A 15998-nucleotide genomic window follows, 5' to 3' on the forward strand; every position below is an offset into this window, starting at 1 on the left:
AGAGTTCAAGATATAGTGTAGAGAAGTCTTCAAAGCAGAGAGCCACAGTACTTTCTCTCGGTGATCATGCTGCCTCTTGGTGATCATGCCGGTAGTGTGTGCCAAGGACTGGGGAGAGGTAGAAATTCATTTTGAGACTATGGCCCTTTTGAAGTCATTCAGAGAAAAGCTGAGTCTCTGTGGCTTGTGATAGACCATTCCCTAGCATGTTGGTGGAGAACTGTTGGTTCATGTGCAGAAATTATACAAAAGATCCTAACCCAGACTTTATAGGTTTTGGATTTAATGTCTGAGGTCAAGCGAGGGGGTGGGCTAGTGGAACAGTCTCCCCACACCTCCCAGGGAAATGCAAGAGACTGAGTAAATGCTTGTCTGTCTGCCTGCCTGCCTGCCTTCCTTCCTTCCTTCCTTCCTTCCTTCCTTCCTTCCTTCCTTCTTTCTTTCTTTCTTTCTTTCTTTCTTTCTTTCTTTCTTTCTTTCTTTCAATAAAGGACTTGGTGAGCTGTGGGTGTCTAATATTCACTTCTGGGCAGATTTTATTTAGTAATAATGTTAAGTTGTCCTGGGTACAAAGGAGATGAACCTAGAAGTTTGTGTACCTGTGGGTATAGTATTACACACACAGCTGGCGCTTGTGTTTCTGGGAAGAAAGAGGAATGAGGGAGCCAGTGTGTAGTTTTATTTTATTTTTTTAAACACTTTGCAGCAGCTCCTTAGCTCAAGGTGACTAAGAGGCTTTAGAATCCAAGAGCAGCTGGAAGTTTGTGGGGCGAGAAGGGCAGCAAAGATTCCCCCCTCACCATGCAAAGGGAAAGAATAGTAGCTTCAGATACCAGAGTTCTCACCACACTTCCTGTGTTGGAGTTGAAGGTAGGGGATGGATGGACTCTTTGGTCCTTCAAGGAAGCTGAGGCTGCACTGGTGTTTGCTTTTCAGCTCTGAAAGACTGAGATGGGTTGGGTGGTCTCAGCCTCGTTGCTCACCGCTGAGCAGCCAACTGCCCCTTCTCATAGTTGGGTGGCAGGTGATGGAAGCCTGCAGTAGGCAGTGTCATTGTCCCATAGTAAACACAGGACTGGGTGGGATGGGCACCTGCATCATGGTTGCCTCTGCTGGAAGGAGGTGCAGGTGGCCCTCTCCTCCGTGATTAAGTTCTGAGCCTAACCTGGTGCCTGTTGCTCAAGGGTGGAAATAAGGGAGCAAAGAGGACGACTTGGAACAACTAAGCTTTAAAAATATTTCCAGCAATTCTTTGAGAATTTCACACAATGTATTTGGATCACATTCATCCTCAACTCCTTCCCCTTAGTTCCTCCAGGATTCACCTCCACCTCCTACCCCTCCAACTTCATGTCCTATGTTATTACTTCATCACCATCATAAGCATCCCCATTGTCTCCAATTTGTGCTGTCTGTGTACTTCTGGGTGTGAGGCCAGTATCTCATGGGCATGATGGGGCCACTACACCCATGAACACGCAGCAGCGATGGTTGCCCCCACAACACCTGCTCAAGATCAGGCCAGTCAATATTCTTGCATGGAATGGGAAGGAGCTCATGAGCTCCCATCCCAAACTGAGAAGCTCTGGACTATCAGCTTTGTTTAAGGGGTTGTGTGTGTGTGTGTTTCGGGCAGCAGGGGTGGGGGTTGGGGGGGGGTAACCACACTCCAGTGGATGGACAGCAAGTAAACTGGGAAAGAGAGGATCCTTGGTGTCTTCCACTCACCATCTTTAGCACATACTTGAAGATAAAGAAGGAACCTGCTCATTTCAGAAGGAACACCTGAAGCTGTGGGAGCGCTCATGCTGAGGCTGTAACACTCCAGAGCCTGGGTCCTGAGACATTAGGGTCGTGTGATCACTTCTGCTGGGGGCCAGGAGATGGGAGATGGGCCATGGGGGAACTGGTCTCAAATGTTACAGCACCTAGTTAATCAGCAGCCAGTCCATCACATTAAATATCCAGCCATCATGTATTACCTTTCAAGTGAAAATGAATAACTCCCATTAACAGCAAAATGGGTTTGAAGTCGATCCGAGACAGATTAAAATACTGTTATGAATCTGTCCTGAGAGGAGGAGGGGGTCTGTGTGTAATATGCCTGCCCTTGTACTTTTTAAATAATAGATGCCCTGCAAACTTAAGGAGAACAGGTTACCAAGATACCAGGGTTAAAGGTCACAAAATATACATTCTGGGAAGAGCATCAACTTCCTGGAATATTTCTTGTATTTGACAATTCAAAAAATGTTATGGCCTTATGATTTCAATGAATAAAATTTATTTTTTAGAGTAATTTTTTTATTAAACCACACAGTTCAGCGGGTAAAAGCACTTGCCACCAAGTCTTACAACCTGAGTTCACAATTCAGATCCCATGTGTTGGAAGGTGAGAACCAACTCCAGCAAATTGCCCTGTGATCTTCACATACGTGTGTGTGCCTGTGTGCAAGCATATCACACACACACACTTTCTGAAACAGTGACTTAATGCTGTCCTTTGTGCAGTGATAATTTTCCAGTTCTTTATATAAAATAACTTCAAAGAGCTTGCAAATGAAAACAGCAGCAGCTACAGGGAAGCCACTCACACGAGCGCCTGCCCAGATCCAGTCCTTACACGTCTGTGAGTATCAGGCAGTTAGAGCTGGAGCTGTGGAGGGAGCTTCCCTTCAGACTTGCACTGTCAGTTGCATTTTATGCTCTTAGCCCCCACAAAAGCCTGAAAAATCTGCAACAGAGTCAGAAATAGATGGTTACCTTTATATCTTCCATCGCCATTCACGTCCTTTACCTGCATTCTGTCCTTCATTACCTAATATTTACCTTTCTTTTTCTCCCTTCCATGTCACACTGTACCTGCACATACGTGTGTTAACATGTATTGATATATCCATTATGGGCTGGGATCTGCGTATGAGAGAGAATGTATAGTTTTGTTTTCTTTTTGAGGTTGGGTGACTTTGCTTAATATTATACATTTTAAATCCATCCACTTTCTTGTGAATTCCATTCTGTATGTATACCATATTTTCATTATCCATTTACCTGTTGATGGACAACTAGGTTGTTTCTCTTTTTTTTTTTTTTTTTTTTTTGCTATAGTGAATAGAGCAGCAATAAACATAAGGTGCAAATATACCCAGTGGTCAGGTGTGAAGTTCTCTGGGTCTGTGCCCAGCAGCAAGTAGCTGGGGCACACGGTAGTTCTTTTTAAAGCTTTGAGGAACCTCAAGTTGATTTCTATAATGACTGTATTATTTTGTGCTCCCACCATTGGTGAATAAGGATTTCCATTTTCTGTTTCGAGTTCTGTTTGGTTTTTGTTTGTTTGTTTGTTTGTTTGTTTGTTTGTTTGTTTGTTTTCCTTATTGCTTTAAGTAGCATTCTGAAAAAGTGGAATTTCACTTCCAAAATAAATGAAAACTCCAGTCCTTAGTTGGCAAGGAGGATTGGGATGAGCAAACCCAACCACGTAGGAATCTCCATTTACTCTAGAGGAGCCCTTCTTCTCCCCATTCAACCTTTAGCCCAGTTATGCCCTCACCAAGACCTCCTAGGCCCCTCTCACTGCTTCCTGTAAATCCTTCTGCCAGCACTTGTGTCCCTACTATGTGCTATTCAAACCTCACGTGCCTCTCTGCACGTATTGTTTTGGGGATCTTGTTTTGGCTTTTAGCAGTTCAGGCAAGGGCAATCCGAAGAGTGGTTTGTAAGCAGGAAGGGCGCTTCCCTCTCTGCAGCCACTCTGAAGACCTTGTATATCTATCTGCAGCACTGCTCCAGCCGTAACTCAGGGCCACTCCCTGCCCAGCTCCACTCCTCAATTATTTCTTCCCCAGAAGCAAACTGCTGTGCCCAGACTTGAGTTTTAATGTGTTAATATGCAAAGGTCCACTAAGCCTGTGGTGCTGGTGTGATTTCAAGAGGTGGGACACTAAAGTTGGGAGCACACTGTTGTTCAGGTCTATGGTGTGCTAGTACTCAGGCTGATGAAGCCTTTGGTGAGTGAGGCTTTGCCACCTGCCCGCCTCCCTCCCCCAACCCCATATAAAGCAGCAAGCTGCGTTTAGATAGTGGGAAATTAGAAGAGATTGAATTTAGATCAACCTAACACCGGGGCCTTTTACTGAATGTCTTTCCTTCTCTGTCCGACATTCAGTTGTTAAGGAATTCATGGAGGTGGGGACAAGGAGAAACACACACTGGTTTCCCAGCGTGCATGGGAAGTCATTCTTCCCGAAATTTGATGTCTCAGGAAGCTCCTGTGGTATCACCAAGTATTGTTCCTCATCCAGCACAGAGCATCCTCCAGCTGACCTGGTCCAGCTATTATATTGCATCTTCCACTTTCTCTTTTAGCGTTGTCCAGTCAGGCAGAGAAGGAGTTGACAGATTCTTCTGCAACCTCCAAGCGCATCTCTTACCCAGGTAGCTCCGAGACTCCACCCTCTTCAAAGAGGCCGAAAACATCAGAGGAGGTCAAAACAGAACAGGTGAGGCCACAGGGGTCTGCTGTTGTTTTAGATGCTGCTGTGTGTGGGCGGGGGGGGGGGGGGGGGCAAGATGGTATGTTTTAGATGTTGATGGGAGTAAATGCTGTTGTGGAGGGTGGTTGGTATTTTAGATGTTGGTGGGAATGAATTTTAGGGTGATTGAGGATTGGGGGCAGACACAGTTTTGGGAGATGACTCAGTGGAGTGGTGGGTGTGTCCCCACAGATGTACCAGTGTCCCTACTGCAAGTATAGCAACGCTGATGTGAACCGGCTACGGGTGCATGCCATGACACAGCACTCGGTGCAGCCCATGCTCCGCTGTCCCCTGTGCCAAGACATGCTCAACAACAAGATCCACCTCCAGCTGCACCTCACCCACCTCCACAGTGTGGCACCTGACTGCGTGGAGAAGCTCATTATGACGGTAAGGCAGCCAGGAGGGGAGCCCTGTGGCTCGGCTTCCTTCAGAGGTCAAAAGTCATGTCATAACAAGGGCAAGATCTGTTTGCCAGCCAAGAAAGCCAGTGTAAAATTGGCAGTGTGAGGACATTGCCCCAGTTACTGTTCCCCCCTTGCCCTGTGTGTAAGTGTGCCAGGGTCGTGGCCCTGCTTCAGGAAGTCATTATTCAGGGTCTCCAGCTCTTTATTGCCCAGTCTGGGGTCTGCCTGGTTCTCCCATTCTTTATGTCTTGCCTCACCCTCATAGCCAACTCTGAAGAATTTTTGACACATCCCCATTAACAGATGGGGAAACTGAGTCTTGACAAAGTCACTCAACCCCATGTATTACTTGTCAGCTAAGGTTTGAACCCCCATTTTTGGCTTCTGGGTATAATGCTGGAATGTGAGGCTTTCTCAAGTGGTATTTTGTTCTCAGAGCAGGACAGCCATCCATTTGGGTGTTGCATGCTAGTTCAGGAATAGGCTTTACCTCTGAACACGATGCTGTTATGCCTGCAAGCACTGAAAGGCTAACTCGTAAATGGCCATCATAGATGTGGCCAAAAGATCAGTACTAAGGTTTAACTCTAACCATAGTGTGGAAACTTCCAAACATTGTAACTGGTAGCAATGTTGTACTTTCAGCTATGCCAGGGTGGCTAAGGAAGTCCTTTCCTGGTCACCAGAGGAAGAAGCAGCGGAACTTATTCTCACCTCTGGTCTAGTAGTGGTTCAGCAGTGGGATAATAAGTTGACACGATTGGCATTTCCTGTGGAAATTCCCAGAGAAGTAGTCCATTCTGTATCCCAAGTTGAACGTGCAGGTTGCAGGCGAATCGCTTTGAGGGCATTTCCAATTCCATTGGTTATGTAAAATTAATGAGTTGTGTGTATAAGAATGTTTAGTCATGATGCCAAGAGAACGTGAAACAGCCAATGGAAAACTCTAAAGCAGCATAGCCTGCGCTTCCCAGAGGGCTTTCAAGCATGAATTCACTTTCCCTGGGTATTTTCAGATAGGCTGGTAAACTCTGTGGAAAGATTCTCTGTAAGTGGGTTGGGTCCTCCTCCTGGGAATGGGAGGGTTTCTGCATGACAGCCATGGAAACAAGAAGGGATTTTCCTGGACTTCATCTCACTTTCTGAGTGCCTGGAACCCTGGGAACTGAAGGATCAGGAAGAGGGATGGGGGACAATCATTTTCTTTGCTTTGCTACATTTTTCTTCTGCTTGGATGATTATGTTTGTTGTTTAATTTGAGTCTAGTATGGCAACCATGGAACTATAGTAATCTCCATACCTGGTATACATCAGACAGTAAAACAGTTACATCCCTCACTACTAGCCTGTAAATTGTATTTCATTTATTCAGACATATTCAGATATCCATTGTTGGTCATCTTTTTATTTTATTTATTTATTTTGGTTTTTTTAAGATATAGTTTCTCAGTGTAGACCTGACTGTCCTGGAACTCTGTTTGTAGCCCACGCTAGCCTCCAACTCACAAAGATTCTTCTGCCTCTGCCTCTGAAGTACTGGGACTCAAGGTGTGCACCACTACCGCCTGGATTAGGGGGTCATGTTTTTTTATAACAGAACTAGAAAGGCAAATTTTAAGAGGTAATTTTCATGATCACTCTGAATCTTTTGCTAGTGGAATCTTCAAGGGCAGTTATGCTGGGAGATCTAGTTGATGAGCCTGTTCTTGTACCCCCAAAGGGGAGATTATATAGGAGAAACTACTACCTAAAAACCCCATACTCTGTATAGAAAATTCATGTGCCTCATCTTTCCAAAGACAATAGAGAGGTTTTCTAGTTGTATCTGAGAAGTGTGTAAATTGTGGGAAATGGGCTGGTTACAGGAAATCAGTTTGCTAGTAGCAGTGAGCTAATAGATTGTGAAGGGACGTTGAAAGTCAGACACATGAGAGGTGCAGGTGTCTAAGTGCTTCCCTCGACGTCAGAGCAGATGTGGGGTGCTTTAACGCATAACGTCTGCTTGGGAAGCTAGAGTCTCGACACGGCTATCCCATGCCCTGGTTCTAATCGTGAGGATAGTTTCACAAGTGATGTGTTCTGTCTCCATCCTGAACAGATGAACCACGAGGGCTGGGGGGAATTGGCAGCCGTTCTCTAGGGCAAACCCAGAATCCTCTTTGATGACTAAACTACTAATGTTGGTCAGATGCCAGGGTCGTTCTTCTGAAAGAAAAGTTTGGTGTTAAAACGGAATTTGCAGTTGTTCTACAACTAAGTGATGATAATGAACCTGTGGTTAAAATCATGTCCCTGAAGGGTATTTTACAGTAATTTTATTAGAAAATCAGCCCTGGGAAAATATTGGTTAGGCTTTCTGACAGTTTATCTGTTTGTGCTTAGCCAAGTGGAGCAGCACACTCTGAAAGCACTCTGATGAGGATGCCTCTAAACAAGTCTGCTTGCTGTGTTTCCTTGTGAAGGAGTGGGCAGTTCGTCTGCTCATTCGTGCTCCCAGAGGAGGAAGTTGTGTCTCTCGGATCCTGGATGGTTTGCAAATGGCAGTGAGCAGACTGGCTCAGGCTTCAGAGTAGGAAAAGCTGGCAAAGGCTCCCAGATACACGATCCCCAATGGATGTGGGACATAACCAGGGTACCTAAAGCTAAGCATTCTGAAGAATTTTTATTCAGTGCCTCGGCCTAAAGTCTCAGGAAGTAGCCTGTATTGGGTTTCAGTCCATCTGAAAGTAAATTCTGCCCTGATAAATGGAAATAGATTACTTTTTACGAAATGTCTTTCCGTCCTGTTGTAAATGGAGAGTGTTTTGAGGAGGCTTCATTTAATAATACCTTATCAGACAGCTTTCAGGAACCTGCAGTGTCTAATACGTCTGTTGCTATGGTAACAGCTGCTTGCTTATGCTCTGAATCTCATATCTATGTCTTCCATGGGTCCCCTTCTTTTTACTGATGAGGGGTCTTGAAAAATGCTCCCCACTGGTAACATTTGCAGCACCAGCCCTCTACTGTGGAAACCGCACCCACAGCACTCTCTTCTGCGTGGCCTGTTGGAAACAGCTCAGTTATCTTTTTACACGTCATAGGAGAGAAGGAAATCTCTCGAGCTGTGTAGGGCAATGAGACAAGGGCTCCTCCACACTTGGCTGGGCAATCACCCACCACCCCATGTTGATTGCAAGTAACCAAGTCTTATTTCCAGACAAGCCAAGGTTTCAGATTGGGGGGGAAGTGTTGGCACTTCTATTCTGTCCCTATATTTCCCTTCTTAGCGGGGGGGGGGGGGAGAGGGGGGATGAGAACCCAGGGACACATGTTTCTTGCTCCTAAATAAGAATGGGAAAGACCACCCACCATGCATTTCAATACTCTTAAATTATTCTAATTGATCAGTGTCTTCTAAGTGACAGGACATACCACTGGGATCCTAGATCATTAATATGGGGACATTTTCTTTGTTCCTTAATCACTTAACAAAATGGGACCTCACAGCTGCAATGAGGCTGAGCCAAGAACACCTATTTCTGTCACCTTCCCTCTTCCTCCTCTTTCCTGGTCCACCATTACTCCCATGTTTTATACATGCCCAGATGTCCCTCCTGTGGTCCTTGCCCTGCCGAGCCTCAGGTTTTCTCTCGGCCTCTCTTTTGGGGACAATAGTTTGGTTGCCTGTGATCTTTAAGCAATGTCTATGACTCTCTCTCATCCCTGTATGTGGGGATCTCAGGGGCAGGCTTCCCCCTCCCCCACAAGGGGGCTCTTCTGCTCCCCCTGGCCCTGGGGCGGTCACACCCACCTGCATATCAGCTCTTTCACTTTGTCTCCATCTCACAGGAAGGTAATGAAAATAATCGGGCTTCATTAATTCCAGGCCCTGTGAGATGATAGCCATTTGGAGCCTGTTTGCCAATTAGATGGTCTAAATTAGAAGTGACCTTGGTATATACTGCCACTGCTTGCCTCTCAGGGTCTAATGAAGCTATGCTCGCCAATTCATTCTTCCCCGGCACTCTTGTCTGTGTGTACACACACGCACATGTATGACTCTTTGTGTTTCTTGCCTCCCTTCCCTCCTCTCTGCAATAGTTCTCATTCTCAGTTTTTAAACTCTGGTTCCTGTCTGTGTTCTTAGTCTGGTCTGTGTAAATGTTAATGAAACCTACAGTTTTGTGTGTGTGTGTGTATGTGTGTGTGTGTAAGTTTTAGGCATTTCAAATTATGACTATATAAACAATCACAGAGAAGCCATTTTAGAAGGGAAACGGGTTGGGAGGAGGTAGACAGGTTAGTCGGTGAATTCAGAGTTACAGATGGATAGGAAGAGTGCATTCCAGTGTTCTGTGACACAGTGGGCCAACTGTCCAATGTTCTGTGGCACTGTGGGCCAACTACCATCAACAGCTTTAGACAGTTCAAATAGAACTGTTTCGTGAAGTAATGATAAATATTTGAAGAGATGAATATGCAAAGACCCTCATTTGATCAGTACACAGAATATGTGTGTTGTGAAACTTCATGTTGAGCCCCATACATTGTACAATATTCTCTGTCAATTAAAATTTTTTGAAAGTAGGCCAAGTGGTACGCATCATCATCCCAGCACTCAGGCAGGAGGATTATGAGTTGGAGGCTTGCCTTGGGCTATATGACACTGTGTCTTAAAAAATAAAATGTAAAAAGCATGCTATTATTATTTTTAAGATGATACATGGACAGACAAGGTCTCATAGAGACTGTTCGCCATGTCGCACCTGTAGTGAGAAGGAAGTAAGGGAGGGGGTACTCTGAAGGTCTGCTGTGAATGGAGCCCCGTGGGGTCTGTGCAGGGGTGGAAGAGAGCCGGTACCTGCCTCTGCTCACCAGGCAGTGTACTGCATTCACCACTAGCTGGAGTCCAGTCCTGAAAGCAGTTAAGTTTTAAGTTCATGCCTAGAGTTTTGAGACAGAAGCTTTACTTGATTGACTAGGACATAGAGAATGACTCAGTCCTAAGGCGTCTGGTTTTCTTCCCTCTGCCGTGATTGATTGGCTGTTGATTTCCATTGAAAAGTGAAGGCTTTGAGACTTCCTTAGAAATCTAGGTTGTGGAAAATCTACCTTCCACCTGGAGTAGTTAGACTTTCAGAAGGATGCCCTCCTCAGTGAAGGTTGACACCAGGTTCCTTAGGGGTTCCAAGAAGATAACCTCTGTGTCCAGAGTATGGAGGATGTTGATTGTATGGATCTAACCCAGGCGACCTCATCTTGAGGTAGCCTTGACAGATGAACTTGAAGGATTATTACCATGGGGAGTTAGTAGGGGATTACCTGAGCTTCATGTGGTGCTGAATGTAGACATTCAACATCTGTGCAGGCTGGCTAACCTCTCTAACTGCAGTTTCCCCAAAGAAATATCAGATGGCAGCGATCCCTTCAAACGTCATGGTGGTGACCAGAACTACTAAGAACCTGGGTGTACAAGATGCACACAGACTCTTGAAAGGAACTAATTTATAATGCAAAATATTGAGGAACTAGGAAGAGGTTAGAAGCTGGTATATTCATGAACCCACGTCACCATTTGTAGTTGGCCAAGGGAAATTCACTTGAGTCCATGGATTTTTCCCATGGGGGAATCTTGGATACCTTGAAATTATGTGAGGTATTCTGTGCTCACAAATGTTTTTCCTGAAGGCTACAACTTTCATTGAAGAGGTCTCCCCAGGCTACTCTGATGGGTAAGGTTCTTGGGAGCAGGAACCCTGTCTGGCTACTGCATCTCACAGCCATAAGCAAGGTGCTGCCCAGTGACTAGTAAGTGGGAGGCAGAGGAATAAACAGACACACCAAGGCCCCTCCCTTTCCAAAAGAGTGGGAACTGCTTTGGAATTGCTTAAGTATGGAGCTTCTTGGCTAGATGTGACACCCTTTGGTGTCTCTCGTTACATGTGAGGATTGCTTAAACTAGAAGAATTTCAGCCTTGGAGTAGAATGCCCTTTTTCTCTTATTAAACATGGTGCCTGTTCACTTGTTAGGAAGATATTAAAGCCTCTGCTTGCAGATTTTAAGTGCCTACTTCTCAGCTAGCATTCCCTTCACCTCTGCATACTCTGGAATGTACTTAATTTGGCTCAGAAGAGATGGGAGGAAAAGCAGAGTGTCGTGGCCGAGTAATGGCTCTAATCAACTGATTTTTCTTTTTCTTAACCAGAAGAACTCTATCTTAATGTTAAGTCTTTTTAAATATTCCTGGATAAGAGGTGTGACTTAACATGTTTGTTGTTTATAGACATGCTGATTTTGTAGTTTCCTGTTGCTGTAGTAAAACATCATGACTGAGAGCAACTTATGGAAGGGAAGAGTTTATTTTGACTGTAAGGTTCCAGAGGGATAAGAGTCCCATCATGACAGCAGGCACAAGGCACAGGAAGCTGAGAGGTCACAGTCTCGACCACAAGCACAAAGGAGAGAGAGAGAGAGAGAGAGAGAGAGAGAGAGAGAGAGAGAGAGAGAGAGAGAGAGAGAGAAGAGAGAGAGAGAGAGAGAGAGGAGAGAGAGAGAGAGAGAGAGAGAGGAGAGAGAGCGCTGGAGTGAACAGGAAGTAGGATAAAGTACTAAACCCTCATTGCCCCACCCCTAGTGGAATACTTCTCCCAGCATGGCTGCACCTTCTCAGCCTCTCAGTACCACTAGCTAGAGACCAAGTGTTCAAATATGTCTGCCTACTGGAGATTTGTCTCTCTTAAACCACCACAAACGGTCATCAGAAAAAAAAAAATCAGTCCATATGCACGTATGTTTGAGCTGATTGTTGTACTAGCCATAGTTGGAGGTGTGGGTGGGTCTGGAGGGCAGGCACCTGAGGAGAGGAAGGGGTGGCAGAGAGCAAGATAAGATACGTTTTTTGTGCTTCATGCAGAAAAGTCAGTGGTGGGGTCCAGTTTCTTGAGGGTCTCAGAGATTTGGCCATATGAAGAATGGCCGTGATTCAGCCCTGGCCAGGCTTGACCCTCTGTACACTCGGTGCTTTGATGCACCCGCTGGAAGATGAAGCCTTCCCAGATCTTCACCCAGCACAGTTGAGGGACTGACCTGCTGGGCCCACAGAGACCTTCCATGCAATCCAGGAGCCAAACAAATATGATTGGAAAACAATGGTGGCCAAGGCAAACCACCAAGAGGGCACCTTTGGACCTCCTCACCAAGCAGGACTCCTCCTGAGCCATTGGCATCATTATATTTCTGGCCCTTTAGGAAGAAGCTTGGAATGCAAAGCTCTGGAAACTGGGAGGAGGAAGAGGAGGAGAAGGAGGAGACACAGGCCTTTGGGAACTGATAGGGGCCCAGTGGATAGTCTACATAGTGAGAAAGCATCCCCCATCAACCTTGGTTCAGACACGTGCACACATAGACCCTGAGTTCCCTTCAGGGATCTTCCTCTTTGCCTCCTGGGGATTTCTTGCCTATTAAATTTCACATGCCAACTCATTCTCCACCTCCCCCGGACAGGTTGAGCATAGTATAGATGAGACAAGGCATATAGATAAAAGTCACTCCTTAAACACACATGGGGCAGGAGTCCCAGGTTTGGAAGCCAGATTAAGATGCAGAGGAGCATGTGAGGTTGATGATTATATTTCGGGGAGAGTTAATTGATGGAAGGTGAAGGCAGACAAAGAACCGCTGCTTACTGCCTTCTTGAATCCCAATCAGGAATTATGATTAAAGTCGCAGCGAGACAACAGAGGGCTGATGAATTGGTGTCTTTTTTTCCCCCTTTTTTGCCGTCATTCACACTTGATTGACTTCAACCTTTCAAGTGCAAAAGTCTCTCTTTTCCATTATTATTCATAGCCATCTGAGTTTTTCTAATTAAAGTGTATGAAAACAATTACTGATCCGTCGTACTGAGTCTGTTAGAAGGGATGTCTGCCTTACTGTAATGCCTATAAAAAGCCCACGGTTTTCTATAATGATGTGCAGCTGAGGTGTTAGATAATTTTATTCTTTTTTACTCTGTAGGGCTTTTTTTTTATTTCTCATGATTCATTTTTCATAATTCCTAAAGATCCCAAAAAAGGACTGATCCTGCAGCTACAACTGAGAAAAGAGGTGGTAGGGGGCTCTTTTTTTTTTCCCCTTCCCTTTCTCCCCCTCTTACCCCCAACCTCGTGCTCTCCTTGGCTGAAGACTATAAATTAATCGGTGACCTTTCACTCCTTGGATTCCCGCTGGACTCCCCAACCACACTGGTCAGAAATGCTTTCTATTAAAAAGAAAATAGATGGAGCGAGTTTGGCAGTCTCCACTCCATTCCATTCTGGACAATTCAACAGCAGCTAGCTGTAAGCAGCTGCTGCAGGCCCTGTGTGCAGCAGCGCAGCTGTCTGGGGGTGGGCACATGCCCCTCGCATTCACCTGCCACACATCTACTCTTCTTCCAGCGGGCTTCTCGGGACCCTTAAGCGCCTGTTGCTTAAGTTTTGTGCCTGTTGGCTTCTGAGACGAGGGAAGAAAAACTGTCACACCTTTGGTTTGTGGTCACAGTTGTTTGGGTTTCCTCTACTTGTTGAGCCTGTTGTTGATGACACTAGAGAGAGGCCAGCAACTATTTGGGAAAGAGGCTTGGATCTTACAGTCATTAAAATATTCTTTTAAATAATAATTTTAAACAAAACTCTTAAGTGAATCTATTCTTACAGCGGAGTTTCGTCTGATTGGTACAGCAGGGCCTCCAGGTGGGGCCCGTTACCATGTTACTTCTCCACCAGCTGTCAAATTAAAGACCGTTTCTAATTCATTTGGAATCGTTATTGCTGCCAAATTTTCCTGCCTCACTGGCAGGCAAAGAGAGAGTGCTGTGATTTTCCCTTTTAATTTTGAGAGTGTCACACATGTATACAGTGAGATATGATCATATCTACTCCGCCACTTTGTCCTCCAACACCATCCGTGTCTCACATGCCCCCTTCCCGATGAAGCAGATGGTCTACGGGTCCCACCTAATACTGAGGTATGGGCAGTGAGTAGTTGCTGGAAAAGGGAGAATCACATGAATTTTGGCCACTGGTGGGTTGCACATGCAACTTAGTGAGATTGTTGCTTTTTAGACGGAGAGTCCTTATTCCTTACCGTGGGTATTTGAAGGCCTGTGATAAGTTGTTGGGACTGGCTTCTGGCCACACAGCAGGGAGGCAGAGAAAAAAGTCTGAGGATCTGACCTAAAATGTAGCTACTTAGATCAAGGCTAATTATGGAAATGCTCCATTAGGGGCTAACAGCCCAGTCTCAAGGTCAGGGAGGGTGCCCTGCTGTAGAAGGCGGTACAGCAGAACGCTATGCTGTAGAATTAGCTGGATGGCTGGGATACTGGGCTCATGTTCCCTCTGATGCTGTGTACCTCAGGCACAAAGGCTCTGGATGAAATTCTGACTTAAGTGAGTTACAAAAAATGCTTGTTTGCTCTCACTATCAGCTTGTAAAGGGTTACAGTGTTGCTTCCTGGAAGATCTGCCAGTGTCTCTGGGTGTCCTTAGCCCTCCCTTTGTTCTCCCCTCTCCTTACCCTTTCCTTCACTCTGACTCCCCTCCTCTTCTTGCCTGAATACATTTGGAAAACAGTGCTCCAATGCTCCCTGCCTCAAGATTACCATGTACTTTCCTAGGTATGATTTAATTAGGGCCCTTATTATGTTTGCAGCAGCTTAAGGTGGGCCTTTCAACTTATCTACCTAATTGGTTGCACAAGAAGTTTCACAGCCCATGACAAAACATTGTCAGTGATCAAAGTCAAAATTCTGCATAAAAGAAAAATATTAATAATAAGATTATTCTTCAAGTGTGCACTGCTAATTATGTCCAGAATGTAACCGTAGAAACACTTTTGACTGATGTGAGCTTTGTCTAATAAACATGAATCTTCACTGAGCTATGAAAAGTGACACCTCTAGCTTAACACTGGTGAAGGCTAATTTTGCTTATTAAATAATTTTTAAGCCTTTCGTATTTGGCGTCTGTTTTTCCTTTGCCATCTGACTCCTCCTGATTTCCCGATCCTCTCTCCTCAGGTGACCACTCCTGAGATGGTGATGCCCAGCAGCATGTTTCTCCCTGCAGCTGTTCCAGACCGAGATGCGAATTCCAATTTGGAAGAGGCAGGAAAGCAACCTGGTTAGTGTCATAATCTTTACGCCTATAGACTGAAACAGGACCAATTCTTGGGTCAAAGTTTTCATGGGGGCAAGGGCCAAGGGACTGTTTGTAATAGATCCTGGGTGAATGGGACTGATGATGGGTTTCATCACCAAAAGCTATGGTGTCCTGTAGACAGTTCCTTCATGTGGTTTATAGTTAAAGTACTGTGCAATGAGATCCAGTGGGACACTAGTATAGAACGTATGTCCCCCTGGAGTGCTCAGTGAAGGACTAAGTTGCTAGATACCTGCCATTTGAAGCTCTTAAGATCCCTTAGTTGTCTTTCTTGGTGTCTCTGCATAGAATTCTTGCAGTCTTCTGGAAGTGCCTTATTGTAAACATGGCATTTGGAAAGACCATGGCCATGGACATGTCTGCTGTAGCTGTCACACCACAGAGTGGTACCTAGACCTCTGTGAAGCTCTCCTAAGTCTTTACTACTCTTACGGACATCTAAGGCTGACACTGCTGGTGCCTAGCCTTCTTCCTTGTGATGTGTCTATATTAGAAGTGGACAGATGACCTGGAAGAGCCAGAGTTTTTATGGATATGATGATCTTATTGTTTCAGGGGAAAAAAGTAATCCATTTTAGTAATTAGAATACTCACTGCTTACTGAATAGTGCTGACATTCTAAAGCCACGTTAGTACTTACCTGCTAGCATGAGCAAGGGCCTGGGTTCAAGAAACAGTGATGCCAAAAAAAAAGTGGGGGGTGGGGGGGTAAGAGTCACATTAAACAAGAAACTTTAAGAATGCCTTTAAGAAACACAAAAACATGTAACTTGCTCACAACTTAGCACAGCACTAATGCAGATGTCCTTTACAACAGATCTAATGTGCTAAATTTTTATAACAAACAAAAGTGAACATAAAGGGTACCATT

General features: G+C 45.1%; 1 protein-coding gene across 4 annotated transcripts in view; it reads left to right on the top strand.

Annotated features, from left to right (window-relative positions):
- The window catches only part of Zfhx3 (zinc finger homeobox 3), a 244019-nt gene that overhangs the window by 212621 nt on the left and 15400 nt on the right, over positions 1 to 15998 (top strand). For all 4 annotated transcript variants that reach the window (XM_027405955.2, XM_035442664.1, XM_027405956.2 and 1 more), the window contains 3 exons: positions 4366 to 4499; positions 4725 to 4925; positions 14986 to 15088. In XM_027405955.2, coding sequence (XP_027261756.1) covers positions 4366 to 4499; positions 4725 to 4925; positions 14986 to 15088 — 438 coding nt within the window. The remainder of the gene's footprint in view (positions 1 to 4365; positions 4500 to 4724; positions 4926 to 14985; positions 15089 to 15998) is intronic.

Source organism: Cricetulus griseus, chromosome 3, assembly GCF_003668045.3.
Source record: "Cricetulus griseus strain 17A/GY chromosome 3, alternate assembly CriGri-PICRH-1.0, whole genome shotgun sequence".
Classification (NCBI taxonomy): domain Eukaryota; kingdom Metazoa; phylum Chordata; class Mammalia; order Rodentia; family Cricetidae; genus Cricetulus; species Cricetulus griseus.